Genomic DNA, 21,140 nt, shown 5'->3' with positions numbered 1-21,140 from the left:
TGACTATCTAAGCAATTCCCTGGTAAGCACAAGTAAGACCTATTGTTTGGTAATGGTTCAGGTGAGCTTTTTTGATTGCAGTCATTGCATGCCATTTCGATTCAATATTGACCCTTGACCTTTAGAATTTTGGTGAAAATTGACTCATGTCTTCATCTCACTATAAAAAAATTCCCAGGTGTATCTTTTTTTGAGTAAATAATCAAGGTAGTCTCCGAAATAACTAAATGGTCATTTAAGTGGACTTATTATAGCTATTTGGAATATTTGCAGAGTTAAATCCTGAGTGAAGCGCATTAATGAAAGCACATGAAAAACGTGTCATAGGATTGAGTCAATGTGCTCAGGCATGCACCCTCATTCCATGCTTAATTCCCTGCAGACAATCGAACGTACCACTTCCAAGCGGAGGATGAGAGTGATCAGAGGGCTTGGATGTCGGTGTTGGTGAACTGCAAGGAAGGAGCGCTGATGAAGGCATTTGACGACCCCGGGGGGGTGGGCGGGGGAGGAGGGGGAGGTGGGGGCCGAGGTGGGCCCGGGGGCTGGGGGCATGGCCCAGGGGGCAAGGCCCTCTCCCCCAGCCTCCTTGAGCTCCAGCAGGCCATCATTCGCTATGTGCAGAGGCTCCCTGGAAATGACAAGTGCTGTGACTGTAACTCCCACAATGGTGAGTGATGGCCAATATCCTCTTCGATGTTTCTTTTATTCCAAATCGCGCTAACATGTTCCACATGAAGGCATTTTCAAAGGTCAATGAAGTGGATCGAGTGGGAAAACAAATGAAATCTGAAAAATCAACCACCATCTGTGAATATAAAAAATATCATGAAAATCTTACAAATTGATGAATGTATTATGCGTTCATGTTAGTTTTACTGTTTAATTCTTGAAGTGACACACTCTACTTGGTATTTTTTCGTGTAGTTATAATTTTTTATAGTTAAACTATACATTGTCTAGAGAAGTATTTCACTTGTTAAAAACTAACGTTTTCTCTTCAATGTAAATGGAAGTGCTGTTATGCTTTGCTTCTGGAAATTCCTTTATTCTGATTTGACCCAAAGGGTGTCTGCTGCATTTTTGAATGAGGCAATGATGCTTGTGCTGTGTTTAGCAAGTCCAGGTTTCGGGATTAGTTGAGGCTTCAGTCAGGCAGAGAAGTGAGTTGTGTGTAAGGGAGAGGAGGAGACTATAGCACGGGTATCACAGTCATCTTCATATGTACATACATCTACATTTACTCAATACCCTGCAAGCCGCGACAAGGGTGTGTGGCGGGGGAGGGGGGGTGTTAGGACACCACCCATAATTAAGAAAGAAAAAAAACCACGTACAAAAGCCACAAATTTATACCATCCGCAAACAAAACATGGCATACATTTATGCAAGAACACTTACACCCCACACACATGCAAACACTCAAACTGCCAACTAGGATACACATGCACCTACAAATATACCTAATATCTTTGCAATGTTTAATTTTGTTCCGACTTGTAAATTAAATATTTTTAATATTTCTAAAGTGACTTCGGTTTCTTGCTATTATGATTTCTGATTGTTCGGGGAAAGAATAAGTATTTGTATCTATCTGTACTAGAATCTATCTCCCTTATTTTATCTTTGTGGTCTGATCTACCTAAGTAGTGTGGGGCCATTATTATCCCTCTGGTGTCATCATTAAACTCGTTTGTTTTGAGCCTTTCTAAAAGTCTTAAGTCTTGCCTCTTCTCTTCATAAAATTTGTTGTCTCAGGCGTAACTTTGTGGAATTTGCATAACATATTGAAATGTAATGAAATAATTGACTTTGTAATTCCACACACTTTATTTAAAAAACACACGACCCAGGTTTCGACGTTGAACGTCATCATCAGGTGGTCCTCATAGAAGCACGCTGGCTATATATACCTTCTGATCATAGGAGGGGGGGGTTGGTCAGAGAGGGAGGTCGGAGGGGTAAAAAAGGTTACAATGTAGCTGGGAAGAAAAGAGAATTACATTTTTGATTTAGAAGAGTGGTAGGTCTAGGAGTGGGGAGTGGGAGGGATACAAAATTTCGTTGGCAAGATCATCTTTCCAACGGACACATTTCAAAATTTCTAACTGCTCCAAAGCATCGAGCCTTTGACCTTTTTCTTCAAAATGAATAATTTTTGTCACAAAGTCACTTTTGTGATCACTTTCGATGAGGTGTTTTGCAAAGAGGGATGTTATGTTCTTATTTTTTACACATGTTTGGTGTTCTTTAATCCTTTCTTTAAATTTCCGTCCTGTTTGTCCAATATACTTTGTGCTACAATGACCTTGTGAACAAACTTATGAAAAAGGTCATCCCGAAAAAGTGCATGCTTGTTTCCTTTGATGTACGCAACCTTTTCACCAACGTGCCACCCATGGAAGCGGTGAACCTTGCCGAAGACATCCTCATCCGGAAATCCATCCCAGTTCCAGTTATAAGTGAACTTTGTGCATTACTTAAGACGTGTGTTTCCCAAAATTATTTCATTTTTAATGGTACCTATTTCCAACAACCCAATGGTTTAGCCATGGGCTCGCCCTTGTCCCCACTCCTGGCCGATATGTATATGGACAATTTTGAAAAAGTTTTGTTCTCCTCAGCCTACCCTCTCATTAATAATGTATTTTGTTGGTTAAGATATGTAGACGATGTCTTCTGTGTGTGGACAGGTTCTGATAGGCAACTAGATCAGTTTCTAGCACATCTAAATTCTATCAATTCTAATGTACAATTCACGTGTGAAAAAGAGGAAAAAGGTTCCCTGAATTTCCTCGACCTATCCATTTCTAAAGACAAAGATGGGTTACAGTATTCCATTTTTAGGAAAGAAATGTATACAGACCAATTAATTAATTCCTCTTCAAGGCATTGCTTCACCCAAAAGCTTTCGGCATTTCATGCAATGATCCACCGTTTGACCGCTATCCCTATGTCAAAATTCAATGTAAATAAGGAACTTAATGTAATTAAAACGTTAGCAGTAAACAATGGGTATTCAGAAGATCTAATAAATAAACTTTACCGGAATAAACTTACAAAAATAGCCTTAAGCCACATTTACAACCCCGAACATGTAAAAGATCCCACTGCCAAATGGCGGAGAATACTATATCTTGGGACTATTTCTCAAAAAGTAATTAAAAGTTTACCTAAAGAAAAAATTAAATGTGCCTTTTACAGTCGTTCATGCCTTAAGAACCTGATCTCTCACACTAAAGACAAAGTCCCCGAAAACGAGAGGAGTGGAGTGTATGAGTTAAAGTGCTCGGATTGTAGCACAAAGTATATTGGACAAACAGGACGGAAATTTAAAGAAAGGATTAAAGAACACCAAACATGTGTAAAAAATAAGAACATAACATCCCTCTTTGCAAAACACCTCATCGAAAGTGATCACAAAAGTGACTTTGTGACAAAAATTATTCATTTTGAAGAAAAAGGTCAAAGGCTCGATGCTTTGGAGCAGTTAGAAATTTTGAAATGTGTCCGTTGGAAAGATGATCTTGCCAACGAAATTTTGTATCCCTCCCACTCCCCACTCCTAGACCTACCACTCTTCTAAATCAAAAATGTAATTCTCTTTTCTTCCCAGCTACATTGTAACCTTTTTTACCCCTCCGACCTCCCTCTCTGACCAACCCCCCCCTCCTATGATCAGAAGGTATATATAGCCAGCGTGCTTCTATGAGGACCACCTGATGATGACGTTCAACGTCGAAACCTGGGTCGTGTGTTTTTTAAATAAAGTGTGTGGAATTACAAAGTCAATTATTTCATTACATTTCAATATCTTCTCTTCATATTTCAAGTGGCTACCAGACGTACAGTCACAGTTGGTAATAGTAATAATTAAGAAAAACTGGAAAGTATTCATTTTAAGTTTGAGTTTTTTCAACTAAATGAAATATTCAGGAAGTAGTTTATTCACTTAAATCAGATTCATCTTGCAAATGCTTCAGTAGACTTTTAAATCACTAGCCAAGCACTTTGTCCATTACTTTTCCGTGTTAAAAATGGTGCATTTAGTATAAAAGTTTATAAAATTTTTGTAATACTCATACCAATGTTCAATGGATTTTCAGTGTAAAATAAATACAGCAAACTCTCAATTATCCATGTACTAATGAATGCATGAAGGAGTACAGATAATCTAAAAACATGGATACCTGAAATATGTGTGGAAGACATGGTCATGATATAAATGGATGTCAATGCAAGCTCTCCTTTTTTATTCCGTGTGATTAATTCGAGTTTCTTTTAGAAATGGGAAGTACAATTCTTTTCAGTTTTTCAGCCACTTTTAGGAGGGTGGAGTCATAGTTTTACTAGGGCAGAGAACGATTTGATCAAGTGAATAGTACAAGATCGCATTGTCTTCTGAAAGCTAAGCCAATCACGCAGCCAGGAAGAAACAAGTGACATCTAAAGGACAAAATTTAAAAAAGGATTGCTCATATATGGATTCATATTTGCTACAAATTGAAATGATGCAGAGTAATTAGTTAATGACTGGCTAGTTGCATGGTGAAGTAATGTATTTGAACTTGCCTTAAAGGGAATATGTAATTCTCAAGGCTAGTAAATGCTTGGGTAATGATAATGGGAAAGTACGTTCAATACAAAAATGTTTATATTAAAACATTAAACACCATTGACAACCTCTAAATTTGTGAAATTAAAAACTTTTAAGGAAGCCCAGCTATTTCAACATTGTATTTTTCATAAAGTGCATCTAAGTTTCAAAGCATTTAACTATCTTGATGGTTGTAACTTTATTGAAATTTGCATGCGAAGAGAGAAGAGCACGGATAATTCATGAAATGGATAATCAAGAGTTAACTGTACTATGTTATCAGAAATGTAAAAATTAGATACATATTAGTATACAGCACTTGTTATTGCTGATTATTATTAATAAGATGCATGATTAATATGAATATAAAGAGAGAAGAACTTGTCTAAAGCTTGTGATTTTCTGTTTCAGCTGGGACATCATGCTTGGAAGTTTATTTTAGTATCATTTAATGAACTGATAAAGTTATCTATATCAGAATGCTTGATTGTAAATGCATAATATTGTTCACACTCAAATGGAGAAATTAACTGTGAATACCGACTGACTTTTTGTCAATTTCAGATGCAACGTGGCTCTCTACAAACTTTGGGGTGATGGTGTGCATTGAGTGCTCAGGTATTCACCGAGATCTTGGCGTACATATCTCTCGAATTCAGTCTCTAACGCTGGACCACTTGGGGACTGCACAATTGCTCCTCGCACGTCATAATTCCAATCTGGCCTTCAATGACGTCATGGAAGCGACTCTTCAGCCTCCAAATAAGCCTCATGCCAGCAGCACCATGTGAGTCGAAATTAACATCATGCATGACTTTGTGCATGTGTGAGCATTTGTTGTCCATATTTTAGAATGAACTTACCAATTAGATTTCATTTAAGTTTGTGCATCATTTCCTGTATGAAACGAATGTTCTGTCAAAAGAGCACTTTCTAAGCATACTTCTTTGTTTTGTGTATGCAATTACTACAACTGCATTATGCAACAAGGAACTATTTTCTACTATCAGTTAGAATAATGGAAAACTTCTCTTATTTTGGTGGAAAATTTTTGTCCAAAATGTGTCAATGAATAAGGGAAACTGAGAAAATTTAATTAGCTTTAAGAGAACAAGAGGTGATGTTGTTAGGAACAAGGAGCAAGAGGCGATGGTTCTATTGAATATTTAAACTCCAGGAAGTAAATTTTTCTAAAGTAAACTCTGAAATGCAATCTAAAGAAGGAGCCATGTGCTCTTCCGCCGGTACGTTGCTCGTTCTAATGCCATGGATTTTCATGATGCCCACCAAGTGAGAACCCTGGAACCAAACCCTCAAATGTTTAATGTCTAAATCACTCGTTATTAATTATTGGCCAATTGCTTTGACCTAGAAACTCAAAATAAATGACTCATCATGATTTCATCAATAATATGATCATCATAGTAAGATATTTGTGTAAAATATTCATTAAAGTTTGAATCATGAATGATAATGCTTACAGCAAAACCGAGGGTGTTTTCATCTCTACTCTTAGAAATGAAGAGAAAATCCAGCAATGGCAATTTATGGTACTTGATCTGTTACTTTCAGGGAGGAGCGGTATGACTTTATCCGTGCCAAGTATGTTGATAAACGATATGTTCTACGCACATGTTCAAATGAGCATGATTTGCTCTGTGAACTGGAGCAAGCAGTAAACAGCCGCCAGTTGAGTCATTTGCTCCAAGCATTTGCGGAAGGTGCTGACCTCTCTGCGCCTCTCCCTTCCAGTGTGAGTGCACCATTACGCACGCGCATAGTTGCAGTTGCGTCTGCTCTCTCTTTATCTCTATAAATAATTCTAAAGCATTGCAGGTGACGACTTTATGAATGGTACCAACATTAATGTCTTCCGTCGTTAATATTATTTTTTAAAGTATGCCTTTTATTAATATTGTTTTGGGACTGGTATTTTTATTCTAATGGTAATAATTTACTTTGGGAAATATCAGAATTGGCAGTGGATAAATTACACTTTCTTTGGCTTGACCACTGATTCGTTTTTTATTTCATTTCAATAGATAGAGTGAATGATGAGGTAGTGAGGGATCAACATTTTCAATCCTTAATTGAACTTTGACCACCTACAAAGACATTGTCACTATATTAGAAGTATGCTTTGCTAGAAATTTCACCCTGTCATAAGTTTTGCATGAACATATTCTATATGATTTTTTTGAATGAAAAACTAAAAGGAGATTTGAAAATTTAAACACACGCACGTCCTGAATCAAGCATTTTTCTTAGGAAATGTTATTAAAATGGTAGGACAATATCTGATTGTTCACTTTTTCATAACATTGCTTTATGCAAAATTAATTAAATTGATTGAATATAGTTTCAGATGCTAGATAGATGGATGGATAGATTTATTCGCCATAGAACAACACGTGATTGTATGGGCTTCATTAAGATTCAATTACATTTATAGGTGCATTAATATATATACAAATTCATAGCAATAATAATGTACATGAAATATATGAGTATTAAACATTTAAAAACAGAATTCCCTACATTGGCCCTTTCTATGTACTTTTGGATGCTATAAAAAACATTATCTAATAAGAAATTTTTCAACTTTTTTTTAAATTTTTTTCTTGGGGAGTATTCATTTTAACTCTTCAGGAAGTCGATTAAACAACAGCCTTCCTGAAACTTCTGGCGTTTTTTGCAGTGCTGCTACTCTGCAATTATGCCATTATGAAGATAATCCTTACCCCTCGTAGTAGTAGTTTTGAGGGGAGGCGACCGACAGCTAAGGTCATTTGCGCCATAGGAGATGGACAGGAAAGGATGAAGGGTGGAGAGAAACCCGGCGTCGGCATTAGCCTACTCTTTACGAAAGGCGCCAAGGGGTCCGCAGTTTAACGTCCCATCCGACGGACGGCGTACTCACTCAAAGTGCCCTCCACAAAGCACCTCAAGTAGGGATCGAGATACCTCTGAAAAATATTCAACACCGCCGGGATTTGAACCCGCGCCCTCACGGTGGGAAGCCCCCTTACCCCTCGTGTTGTACTTGTGAACATCCCTATTTCTGACCAGTGAAGGGGGTTTTGGTGCTGGCAAACAAAATCACATTATACATATAGATACAGGGAATGGTCATGATTTTGTGACGTTTGAAGTACTCCCTGCAGGATTTTCTTGCATTTAGTTTAAATATGACCCTTAATGCGTGTTTTTGAAGGTTTTTGCTCTGTGGATCCATGGTAAAATTTCAACATATAAGGTGTACAAAACACTTTCAAGGAGAGAAACCCTTCATGACAGTTGTGGTCTGTTTGAAAAAACAAAATGAACACATTTTACGGATTGTGTGTTGAAAAAGTTTAATATTTGAATTTAGAGACAGCTCAAAAGTTATGGAGCTCTGCATTATTGTTTAAATATATATACTTGTATGAATGGGAGAAAAAGAGGTTGCCTCCTATGGAAACATTAAATCAAAAATGTAGTTAGGATGCACCATGCAAGTGAGGAAGGTTGAAAACCAGGCATTAACTATACATGCTAACTAGAACATTTTCACATTTGATTCATGAAAAAGTTACGTCTCTTTTAATGGATGTGTATCATAAATGAAAAATAATGGCATTAGGAAATTTTAAAATTATTTCCAAGTGAATTTCAAAATAATCTCGACAAGCTAACTAAACTAAATTTTAGCCAGAGTTAACTGTTAATGGATTCAATTACAGTAGAATTTTTCCCATCTGGGCTCACTTCAACTGGCTGATACTCAATCGGATCTTAGTTTCTCCAAAGGATAAATCACACAGATTGTGCTTTGCTAAAAGTTGGAAATTAAGATACAACGGTTAGCAGTTTTCAACATACAGTAAATTATTAATTTTCAGTTCTTTGTTAAAAATGAATATTACGTAGCATAATAAATATTTTGAGTACATTTATAGGTGTGTAATAATATTTTTGTGTTTCCTCATTAACTGACCTTTTCATTTGCAGTACATTATTATTCCTATGAATTTGTACGTATGTTAATGCACCCATACATGTAATTGAATCTTAACGAAGCCCATACAATTATGTATTGTTCTATGGCAAATAAATCTTATATATATATCTATTTTTCTGGTCAGACCAACAGTGGCCAGATAAGCGGGAGTCAATTATATTAACTAATCTTAGGTTATAAGTAAGATTTTATTTATATATTTATTCAGTTAAAAGTGAAAATTCTCTCCAATCACCAAAATACAATGAAAGAACTTGTGATTTCTATTTTTCTTAAATGCAAAACTTAGCATGATTCCAAATTATGTGTGAAATTTAAGTTAATACTTGGGTTTTCCTTCCATTTTTTAAGGATTGCCATGTATAGGTCTTCATAAGAGACAAAATGTGAACAAAATCACCTTGTATCACATGCTCTCTTCAAAATAATTTTACATAAATAGGTTAAGTTCTCAAAATTCACTGATGTGAGAGGACAAGACCCATGGCTTTAGGCCCATGCATTTGGTGTGATTCAGTAGTAGTGTGTTAATTAATTTTTGCACCACTCGACAGGAGGCAGGCGAGACAGCTTTGCACATAGCAATCCTGCAAGCAGAAGAGGGCGGGCCACCAAGTGCAACATCTTCTTCAGCAGCCTCCACTTCTTCTGCATCATCAACTGGAACCTCTCTTCACATTGTCGATTTCCTAATACAAAACGGTGGAGGTACGACTCTTTATCAGGAGCTCTGCAGATGTCTTTTGTGTGTGTTAAATTGCCTGATGCAAGGGAAACACTTATCTGGAGGGAGACAGGCACGAGCAAACTGGAATGGCCGCCTCTCGTCTGTTCCTTAGGGTGTCCACAGGGATCACTTTCCCTATGGGCAAAATGGGTGACCCACAAAGGGTAGGGAGATCTTAAAAAAACACCAATTTTGGAGGCTATATTTTAGCTATGGAGCAATAATGCCTTGTGACCTTTGTTTTTCATAGTGCAGAATTGTCTGTTTGTGATGTGGCAACTTGGAATCAGCGTCCATTTGCTTGCATCCAGAAATGTGTGACCTAGTTAATCATTGTGTTATCTAGTGTGGAGTGCTGAGTTCTATGAAAGCTTAATTATGTGGCCGTTTGTGGTATGCAGGGTGCGGCACTTAAATTCGGACAAGCACGCATTTCCCTGAATGAGATTTCCTCACTTGGTCAGCGAAACCTTCCCCAGACTTCTCCAAAGCATTATACATGGCTGCAATATCGTAAACAGTTGATCTGGGATACCGGAAGAAAAAAAACTATGTCACTGGGCGAACACCCGGCGCGAACACTTTTGATAATAGCGGCTCTTCGATTGTACTCTGCACTTGGACATAACATCTCGGCCATTCTGAGGTTATGACTGTTTACTAGATGCCTATAGCTTTCAAGAGCACCTATTGCAACCTTCAGTGGGATTGCGATATAGCAGGAAATTAAAATTGAAATTTGTCAGGATTTAAGCGCTGAACCCTGTATATTCTTTAAATTGAACACAAGACTTTGATTAATATGGGTCACTTTTGTCGCTTTTATCAGTCGTCCCTTTTTGCATCTCTCTCAATCTAATTCTTTTTTTTATAATTTTGAAATCAGACATTATTTTCCGTAATATTTCAATCACGAGATGTAACGTACAGTTTTTCTTTACTTTATTGCATTGCACTCAGAATAACTAAAATGCTTAGTTGCATCACTGAAATATGTTTACACTTGAAAAGAGAGTCTCTCTCACTTTCCCATTTATGCACTCCAGCAATAAACTGTGGAAAACTTAAGATTTAAACTCTCTTAGACAAAAATAAAAACTCAATCTCTAGGAAATGTGAAAAAAACTATTGAAGTTGCATGCGTATTGATGCATTGTAATTGTTTAAATGGGTCTATGGAGCTAAAACTACAGCAAATGGTAGCACAATCAACAGTTGTTTTTCTACCCTTTGTTTTGTTCTTCGGCAGGCGGCAGTGGTGGTGTGATAGAGGCACCAACTCGTGTCGGTGGCCTGCGACCTCTGCACTATTGTGCCATGAATGGCCGCTCTGAGTGCATGAAACTTCTGCTGCGGAGTGGCGCTGACCCATGCGCACGAAGCAGCCAAGACAAAACACCTCTTGAGCTTGCCGAGGAGCGTGGACACGCACAGTGTGGAGAGCTGGTCAGTCATTAATTTCATTGCATCTCTGTGGAAGCAAAGTCCCATTTTTCCAATTAATCCTTCATTCATGAAAAAAATATTTTAGTTTAATTTGTTTTCACCATGGCCCCTAGCTTCCTCATCATTACCCTCATCCCAAAGTCCGCAGTCCTCAGTGCCATCAAAAGCATTAGATTACTGCAAAACCTCACGTTGGCAGACTCTCTGGGGGCTTAAAAATTGTTCGTTATTTGTAGGGAGACGGATTTGCTCATCCTTAAATTTTATAATGGCAAAATCGTAATAACTGATCATATCTTTATTTTCTAAAGACGATGCAATGTAATGGAAGGGAGCAAACCTTGTTAAAAGGGTAAATCGATCCCGAAGGGCTCATGGAACAATGTGCATAGTTGTTTTGAATGAATTGGCAATTTTTTTTAAGGGTGTCATTTGGAGAGACCTCAAAAGAAAAGTATTGAGCCTCTAATAGTGTCCGTGTGCTTCATGTGGCATTGTGAGTGCCTGCATGCAAATTAATATTTTTGACTCATGATAAGTGAGGTAAACAATGCAATTCCTGCCTTGTATGTGTACGTAAGTGTTACTCAAAAGATGAAATAGTGTTCCACACATGTGCAGACACATTTTTTTGCTAGCAAAACTGGATTACCAGCAGGAATTTTTTCATCCTCAGTTTCATGGAAACTTTGCACAGCTTTTAACTGAAGGGTATGGCATTTGAAACATTGAAAGTGCAAGGTATAATAACTGTAATAAATGTGATTTCTGCACAGTTGCTTTGTAGACATTTTACCCTTTCACTGGTAATTAACTAGAAATATTATTTTTATATAGTTGCAACATGCAATGCAGAGACAGAAGGGGTATTTTGATAATGTGGATATAGATTGGAACCTTTCGTATGATGAGGGCTCCACTGACTTCTCTGATGATGAGACCATTGTGGAAGATCGGGTGAGCATTGTTCCTCATAGTAAATAAAGCATGTTGAGGTGAAGGCTTGACCCCTTGTTGCTTGGCAATATTTGTAAAACTTTGTGATCCATAGCATTAATGAAAGTTCAGTGAGATATTTTGAGACAGGATGGTTTTATTTTAGTTTCAAAATTATTTTTTTCATGCATGCTCAATTTGATGATTTTATGGATGGAAATGTAAAGGTGGAAATGCTTAATAACTTGGCCTTGGCTTGATATTCATTTCCTAGTTTTGTATTTTCAATCAAATTAATTGATTTGGAATATTAAAGATTTGGAGTAGTAAAATATAATTTCTCTACTCATAATTGGCTTCCCAAGCTTCGTTTGCAAATGTATATTTAATCCAAATCATTTCAAATTAATCACTTCTTTTCAAACAAATCTCTAGCGACTAGCTTGACAGTTTCAGGGTTGCTATTTTAAAATACCATCTAAAAAATATTTTATATAATTTTAGTTTCATACGCTGGACATGATGTTAATTAAAGCTTCAGTGGGTATTAGGTCAAAGTGTGTACAACACTTTCATTTCACAACTTATTGAATAAAAAGTTATTTTGGTGGGTTTCATTATTACTCCGTGTAACTCCATGTTATCTTTTCATTTGTGCTATATCAACTTTTATACAGTTGTTTTATTTACTTCCACAATTTCAAAGAGCTTAAATATATTATTATTTTCATTCAAGTAGTAAAGCATGGATAAAAATAATTAAATGAAGTAATAACAATTGAGTGCATGCATTTAATCATATACTTTTCTTTGAATGGCATTCCTTTCAGGTTCTATTGACTCTGTATAGATAATTACGTTTTGCATAATCTTTGCAGAATGGTTCTGTGACGCCTGAGAAAAAGTCCCGTCTTTCTCGCCCGCCCAGCTATGCTGGGCAGGGAAGCACAGGAGGCCCTTCTCCTTTTGCGACCTCTGGACCAGAGTCGTCATCCCCAGTCAATCTGCGCTCACGCTCATCAACTTCGGATAGTTTAAAGTCAGGCTCAAGCCCTCGGGAAGGTCCCTCTGTTGGAGCGGGAACTTTTGGGCGGGGACAAATGCCTCCCCCACCACCTCCACAAAATCGGAAACCATCCGTTGGTCAGTTACACCATTTTTAAATATATTTTTACCCTCCATGGCTCATAGTTAAGCATCTCTCTTGATTGGAAACATGTCTGTCATTTGCAAAAGATCAAAGATTAAAAATTAATGACGATAATGTCAATGTTCAATGTAAAGTTTGATTTCTTTGACGAAAATTAACGAAGCATAAACTTAAATGAATGAGTTTTAGCTGAATGATGTGAAATAGTGGTTTATGATTTGCTTTCAATGGATTCCAGTGTCCTCATCAAATGTCCATGGGAGTCTGAAGAAGCGAGCCGCCCCGCCCCCTCCATCGGTCCCCTCCCCCTCGGCATCCCCCTCTTTGTCATCGGCAGCATCGCAGCTGATTGCCGGCTGTGCCCCCTCTGCTTCCCCCTCCCCCTCTTCCTCCTCCTCCTCTTCATCGACACTCACGGCGGCGCACCCCTATGCTACGCTGCCGTCTGCCGGCCACAGCCGCACCACATCAGACCCCGTGGCGCCATCCCCCTCCACGTCCGCTCTTCTCCTCCACCACGGACACCATCACCATGGGCACCATCTGCACTCCCACGTCCTGCACCACACCCACCTGCATCAGCAGCAGCAGCAGCTGCAATCTCCCTCTGGCGTCAACAGCCGTGGTCAGGTGAACACCACAGCACACAAGCGCTCTCCTTCAAGCGACTCCGCAGCCGTTCCTGGAGGCATTGCTGCCTCTCAGCCTTCCACTCGTAGCTCTGTTCCTGCTGGAATGCACCTTGGTGAGTGGAGTGGTCGCTGCGATTGCGCCCCCTGTGTTCCCCTTCCAGTCGATGATGGCCAAGGGCTCCCCTCGCGCACCCAATTCGGGGTGAGATGAACCATTGGCGTCAATTTCTCTCCCTCCCTCCCTCCCTCTCCCTCCCTCCCTCCCTCTCCCTCATGGGGTAAGTGTCCCCATTAACCCATGCATTTCATTCCGGTCTCCTCTTGCATCCCGAATGAAATCTGCCTGAAATATTTTGTATTGACTGGTTTATCTTGAGATAATTTACAAAAAAAATTTTAAAACAATATTGATCGATTTGCTCCTTACCTCTTGAAAAATAGGGCAAACCAATCCCCAGTGAAGGGCTTATGACCTATTTCTAGTGGGTAGTGTTTAATTATGGATCTGCATGCCTAGAGTTTATTGATGGGCTGTAAATGTGATGGCAAGTGACTGGGTGCCCAGTGTGTTATCTTTTCTTCTTTTAACTTTGTCGGATGATATTCTTCAAACATTCTAAGGTGATGACATTATGTATTGTTGAAAGTTTTGACAATATTTCACGTCACTGCTTATTTTGTGGAACACCTTGAATACTCATTTAAGTTAACTAAAACGAACATAGTTTCTTAAGTGAATGAATGAAAATCCTCTTCTAAACGAATGTGTGTGAAATGCATGAATTTGCGCTATCTATCAAAATTGGAGTTGCCGTATTTCTTCGAAGCTAAGGTGCACCCATTTTAGTAATTCTTCAGGGTACATCTTAGGTCCACAGGTTAAGATTGGGTGTAAAAACTGGCAAGAGACAACATATGCCACCTGCAAAATTGTGCTGTATCCCTCCCGGATGTTGCAGCGTCATGCTAATGTATATTTATGCTTATTACCAGGAGGCGTTATGGAAATGAAACCGATGTCTTATTACTTTATTGCAAAATGAACTATAATGTTGGGTGACCCCCCTTAATCATTATCTTCTTTGTCTGAAGTGCTGGACGAATCACTTTGCTCCCACCCAGCATCTGAACAGAAAATAAGGTGCATGTGAATGCATTTTATGAAGCTGGAGGAAGGGACAGACTGAGCTATAACCTACAGGTGTTGAAAACAGGTACTTTCATCGTCCTTGTCTGCAAAGACGTCATCATACTCCTCCCAAAGTGCATCATTTTCTGTGCAGTCCATCTTGTTGCACATACAGCACTTCTTGAAAGTCTCCGTAATCGTTTCTTCAGAAAGGAAGCCTTCCAAGCCACCGAAACTCATCATGCGGCTCTGTCAAGAGAAGCTCGTTTGATTTTTCCCATAGCAGTTAACTCAAACTCAGGTGCCAACAAACATGAAATGTCCTGTTCTTGGAATGTGACCTTGAATGGCTTATTAATGCCAGCATCCATTGGTTGCAAAACAGATGTCATTCCCGCAGGAATGACTGCAAGTTCTCACTCCATCCTTCTGATTTTATGTTTCACAGTATGGGTAAGATGGCCCCGTAAAAAGCCCAGTACAAGTGTAGAGGGCTGATCCAAACGGGTACCTGGTCTGCCTACACACACTTTACTGTGTTTAACCAGTCAATTTTCAATTCTTCTCTCATGCTGCCCATTTCTTGGGCCGGAGCGATGACATCTTTTGGGAACACCTCTCCTTTCGGGATAGTTTGTCTGTTTAAGATGAGAAATGGTTGCAACTTGTGAGCGTCAAATGTAGCGGCCAACTTCACTTTCTCTTGTAGTTTTCATTCTCTGTTGTCTTCAGAAGAGCTTCTTTGACCACCTTTCTCTCAAGCGTATAATTTGGCGGTATAGCTAAGTAAATTACCGTATTGTCTGCATTAGCCATCTACTCTAGGATTGAATTCCCTTGCTTTTGAAGATCAAGTAGGTGTTTTTGGTGGAATACCAATTTGTGTTGGAAGTCTATTTGGAGCTTCTGTTGAATCGATGTTCATCGCTAGCCGTGCATGTCGCATGAATCGTTCCGCCCATCCTCGACTGAGCCAAAATCGTGTGTGACGGATGCCCAGAGATCTTACGTTAGTGTAGGCCTCCTGTCGCAGTAGGCTGTAGCTCACGAAAAGTCCGCCTTCCTGCATCATTTAAAAATATGCCCACGCTGCTGCTTCAACTGCAGGGAATCTTAAAAGTTTTGGCCCAGTGGACTTCTTTGGTGAAGACTTGCATGCCAATATAGTGGTCTTGTTTTAACGCTCTTGTCTTATACTGTACTTGTTCACGCCAAATCCTGCAGCTGCTCCTCTGTTCCCATTTTTACCCATCAACAGGATAACTTGCCTTTAGAATTTTGTGGAGCTCGATTCTCGTGGACGCACACCAGGTCCTAGGGTCCAACAATTCCCTGGCCAGCAAAAATTGTGGTGTCACCCAATTGGGGAGTATTGCGGTGCAGATATTCTCACCCTTTTCTCTTCTTTGTACATGTTGTGCATGTGTTCAAATACCCTTCTCCAATTCTGAGAAACGACCACTCACTGACCCCAGCTAATCCCTTGAAACACAGGTCGGTACTTAACCCTAACCAAGGGATAATAGCTGAGAGCCAATGCCTGTTTGAGCCCAAAATATGCTGCATCTTACAATCTGTTGCTCGCAGCCAGTTAACTTTTTTTGTTTTTGGGGTTTGAAAATTGGGTGCGTCTTAAATTCGTGAGTGTCTTAGATTCGAAGAAATATGGTACTTTGGGCGTAAATGAAGGGCCTACCAAATATCACCATTGAATTTCAGATAGTAATGTTGGCACCAAAAAATACTGTCTTTAAAAAATCATGAAGTGCACTGAATGATAGTTGTCGCTCCCTGGTGAAAGCTGCATTGGAAAAGTGAAATACAAGGTTTGAACAAAAAAAGATGAGACTGATCTTTCTACGTGTAAACTGCTTGGAGGATCGCAATCTGTGAGGTGTGTGTCACCTTCTGGTGGCATTCTTGAGAAGTAAAACCCCACCTTGCTCGTGGCCCCATCTTAAGTTGTCTTTGCACAACAGGGGTTCTTGATGCAACTGCATGCATAGCCTTGCTGTAAAAATTCTTGTATCGGTGAGAATGAATGTGTTAGAGAAGAAGCAGTGCGTTTGCGTTGAATTTTGTTTTAGCCTCGGAAAAAGTGTAACTGAAACTTATGCAATGATTCAAGAAGCATTCAGCAATGAAGCTATGAGTTGGGCACAGTGTTTTTGTTGGTACGACTGCTTCCAGTCTTGACCAACCTTGACCGATGAAGAACCGAGGAGTGGATGACCATTGATGTCAGAAAATGACGCCCACATCAACAATGTGAATAATTTAATGAGTGCAAATCATAGCTTAACTCTCAGGGAGATTGTCAATGAAATTAGCATTAGTGTTAGATCGGGTTTCACTATTTTGACAAAAATTTTGTGGCATCCAAATTCGTGCCACGAGTGTTAACAGATGAACGGAGGCAAAAATGTCTTGACGTCAGCCAGGAACTGCTCAATCGTTTAAATGACGACTGAAATTTCTGAATGACAATCGTTGTAGGCAAAACCTGGGTTTATGGCTATGACATAGAAACCAAAGCCCAATCTTGACAGTGGAAGGGGCCATATTCCCTACAATTTCTTCGATTGGGAAGGGATTATTCATTATGAATATTCCTGCAAAGGACAGACAGTGAATGGTCAGCCCTATGTAGAGAATGAAAAGGTTAAGACACCCAATGTTGCAGAAGAGACCACAAGTGTGGAAAAATAAGCCTTGGTGCTTCCATCACGACAATGCACCAGTGCACACATCATTGATTGGTTTTTGGCCAAAAACAACGGCACACTGGTGATCCCCCCAGCCACCCTACTCTCCGGATCTTGCTCCAGTGGACTTTTTCCTATTTCCTAAGTTGAAATTTGCTTTGAAAAGATGCCGATTTTAAACCATTGTAGACATCCAACAAAATAGTGCCACAGACTTGAAGACTTTCCCAGGAGAAGCATTCCAGATGGCATTTGAAAGCTGGAAAAAACATTGGGAGCAATGTATTGGCAGCCAAGTGCTGCATTTTGAAGGCAATGAGCATGATTAGAGGGTAACTAATAAAATCAGGTATTTATTCACACATTGTAATCTTTTTTTGAACAGACCTTGTATCTTTCTGAGGAATTTCGAAAGATAATTTTTTGTGAGGAATTCTCAGATCCCTCACCAGACTAAGTTATCAAACTCTAATGTTTCAAAATATAGGGCAGAGAAATAGCAGAGTTAAACTCTCTCCTCTAGCCATCAGTGTTCTGTAACTTTACCTGATGGTGCACTTTGTTTCTATCAGTCTTTGGCAGCTTCTGGCGTGCATGTTTTTTTAACTTCCTGAGTCTTTCAGGGAAAGAGTAATATCTTTCTTCATTCTCTTCAGGTTTGAAAACACGGGATCATGATAGTTATCGGGGAGAAAATTTCTCTGAAACTCTTGAGACCATGATATTAATTTATGGAAGTGACTCCCCAACCAAAGTACCATGTAAATCCATGTGTCACTGAATACATCTCAAAGCTATCTTCTGCACTGCAATTACCTTGCTGCATTCACAGTGATCTCCTCATTACTACCATTTGAGTGAATTCTTCATATTTACATCGACTAAGGGGTGTCTTCTTTTTGGTGTTTATCCTGGTCTTACTGATGATGTACAATAAAACCATGTTATTTAAATGCAAGGAAATTCAAAATATTATTAAATTCAGGGTTAAGAGCAGTCCCCAGTCATAAGCAAATGACTTAGCCTAATTTTAGTATGGATGCATTGAAATGTGTTTGCAATTAGATGATAAAAGCTAGTATCTGGTCCTATACTCTAGAAACATGTCATTTATATTTAATTCTTTTTGAGAACAGAGTGTGATCAATTGGTATTGCAAAATTTCATGTATGCATTGTATAGACATTGTGTTCCTCTCATCCATTTATGACAAAAAATTCCATTTACCAGAAAATATGTAGCTTCTTTTTGTTTGATCAATAGGTAATGTGAAATGGCATCAATTACGATTCAAATAGAAGCAGCAGCTTAACCTCAAATCACTACACCTAATGAATTTTTGCTAGTATTTTGGCATGTCATGCCATTAAACTGAACTGAATGCCAGCCCACTTAAAGATGGTGAAAGATCTGTGTTGTCCTATAACTTGCTATCCAAATGAATGCATTTTATTTTACCTCTGCCACCCTCTTTCTTTGCTTGGTCAGTGAATAAGGTGAACGGAAGTGGTGCGGTGACATTGATGGTTGGCTCTTGGGGGAGGGTGGATGGTGGCGGCAAAACAGCCTCAGGAGGTCATTGTTACTGATGAATGCAGAGTTAGAGATGAAAACTGCTTCTGATGTCGATTACCACTGCTCATTTTGAAGGCTTTATTAGACCACTGCCAAAACTCTTCCAAGTGTATTCAGAGACCTTAAGGGGTCTGTGATTTTTTTAATGAGGGTTCCTCATGTGTTCTCTCCTGACAATGAAAGGCATTGCAGTTTTATTGTCCAAATATGGAATCGCAGGAATGTTTTACTGTTCATTTATTGAATAGAGCGAGTTTGATTTGTTCAAATACAAATGTATTAAAGTCCTGTGTTATCTGTTCCAGTTGTGAAAAGTGAGAGATTAATGAGATGATTTTTGCATTGTTTTTTTGAACCATAGCTGGGGCCAAGTTGGTGCTGCCCCCTGGGGAGCACCCGATGCTCAAGCCTGCTGTGTGTCCAGCTTCCCCGAGTGGCAGTGCTTCTCCATCGTTGGAGAGGCCCCTGGTGGGGGGAGGGGTGCAGAGGCCACGAGGGCCCCCTCCTCCCGCCCCACCCCTCACCAACAGCCCCCCTGGGATGAGGATGTCTCAACCCATGCTCTCTAATGGCAGGTCCAGCGAGAGCATCTCCTCTGTTTCCTCAGATTTGGACACCTCTGGTGTAATCAGAGGTAGTCCTGCAAACCCTGTTCCACCGCCTCGGAAGGTTAGTCTCGTTGGACTGCTCTAAGTTTATTTCAGCCATCTAATATCGCACCTATCTTCACTCTGAAGCTCAGAATGAGTGACATTGTGCTTGGTCTAGGTAGGGCACATTTTTTAAGGTCTTTGATGGACTGCTTTTAATTTCATGCTCATAGCTATTGGACCAGCTTGTGAAGAATGCATGTTTTGAGCATGTTTCAGTTTGTTAATCTCCTCATTCTCCTATCAGCTGGTGTGAGGCAGCTCAAACTTAGATGTTTGAATAAAACCAGTGGAGAAAGTATTGTAACTTTTAATTAATTGTTTTTTTTGTGTAAATAGTTTTGCGCTTCAGCTGAAGTTTCTTTTAATAGTATTCTAAAATTCATATCAAATATATGTATGCCATGGTTAATTGAAGTATAGCTGCATAAGCCAAGGGATGATTTGAAATAACATGGGAAACCTTGATTCTACCTCATTTTCATTGCATGGCTGGCCTACTAATGATGCATGTAGTTTGGAGCCGTTTACTAAGCATGAAACTCTTTCTATCTGTACTGAGTTGTGTCAAGGAAAGATGCCTTGTGTGAGTTTTTCCTGTAGTGCGTACACATTTAATTTTAAAGGCTTAAGATAATGTCAGTTTGCTTTCACAGTTACATTATTCACCTGAGAATAAAAACAGCATATTTTCATTTTTCATGCTGTAGTTAATTTTTTTTGGTAATAAGTTGTTATTTTTGGGTTTTCCAAATGTGTTTCCTAAATAAAGTATATATGCAGTCAAACCCCATGTTTGCATGGTCAGAATTTACATTTTCCTGCAATTCACAACTTTTTTTATCACATCCCACGCCATTTCCTATTAATTCAACGTTTGCAGTACCCCATATTTACACAATTTCATTTTCAGTTTTCCTGCTATTTGCATCACTACATGCTGGATATTAAAAAATACACATTCTGAAACAGGTACTCATGTAGATAAGCTTTCGTAAAAAACTTTTTAGAATTTTTTTCATGCACATATAGTATACTCCCAAAATGATGAATGTGAACTACTTGAACTCATAATCTCCGTTTGCCAGGAAAAGATTCGTTCTCTGAAATGGATACATTATTGGCCGGCGAGGAGTTAGCTCCGTAGCTAATGCATCGTAGTAACACCTGTGGGAGACTGTTTCTATCACACATAAGTTGAATGAATACGAGGAACGAAAGTGACTTCTGACCCAATGGTGATGAAGGGTGAAAAGTACAAGAACTAGTGACTGACAACTGGAATCATTTGTATTGCCTCAATGTGACAGATGTAACAGTAATGGGCTCATGAATATTAAAAAGTATTGAAACTTGATTTATCCCATCAAAACTACACTGAATCAAAAATTATTTTTTTTCATCAAACAATTTTGAAGTTGGCCAACTGTTTTCACCAGTCAAAAGGCGGGGTAGCTCAGATTCTCATGTGTTGAGTTTCCTCAATTATTAAGGTATGTAGATTATATCCTGCTTGACAATGGAAAGGAATGGCAAAAAAGGATAATTTTCCATTGAGGGTCAAATAAAAATGTGGAATTTAGTTGATTC

At 39.0% G+C, this 21,140-nt stretch overlaps 1 protein-coding gene across 4 annotated transcripts in view; it reads left to right on the top strand.

Moving 5' to 3' along the window:
• Positions 1-21,140, top strand: part of Asap (ArfGAP domain of ASAP) — a 165,894-nt gene that overhangs the window by 128,780 nt on the left and 15,974 nt on the right. For all 4 annotated transcript variants that reach the window (XM_071585656.1, XM_071585655.1, XM_071585654.1 and 1 more), the window contains exons 10-18: positions 383-670; positions 5,162-5,384; positions 6,170-6,350; positions 9,155-9,308; positions 10,577-10,773; positions 11,611-11,730; positions 12,588-12,852; positions 13,098-13,604; positions 19,262-19,569. In XM_071585656.1, the coding sequence (XP_071441757.1) occupies positions 383-670; positions 5,162-5,384; positions 6,170-6,350; positions 9,155-9,308; positions 10,577-10,773; positions 11,611-11,730; positions 12,588-12,852; positions 13,098-13,604; positions 19,262-19,569 (2,243 nt within the window). The remainder of the gene's footprint in view (positions 1-382; positions 671-5,161; positions 5,385-6,169; positions 6,351-9,154; positions 9,309-10,576; positions 10,774-11,610; positions 11,731-12,587; positions 12,853-13,097; positions 13,605-19,261; positions 19,570-21,140) is intronic.

This window comes from Hetaerina americana, unplaced genomic scaffold, assembly GCF_022747635.1.
Source record: "Hetaerina americana unplaced genomic scaffold, ioHetAmer1.1.p SCAF_2, whole genome shotgun sequence".
Classification (NCBI taxonomy): Eukaryota; Metazoa; Arthropoda; class Insecta; order Odonata; family Calopterygidae; genus Hetaerina; species Hetaerina americana.
The sequence above is the reverse complement of the archived record's forward strand: the minus strand, read 5'-3'. Positions and strand labels throughout refer to the sequence as shown.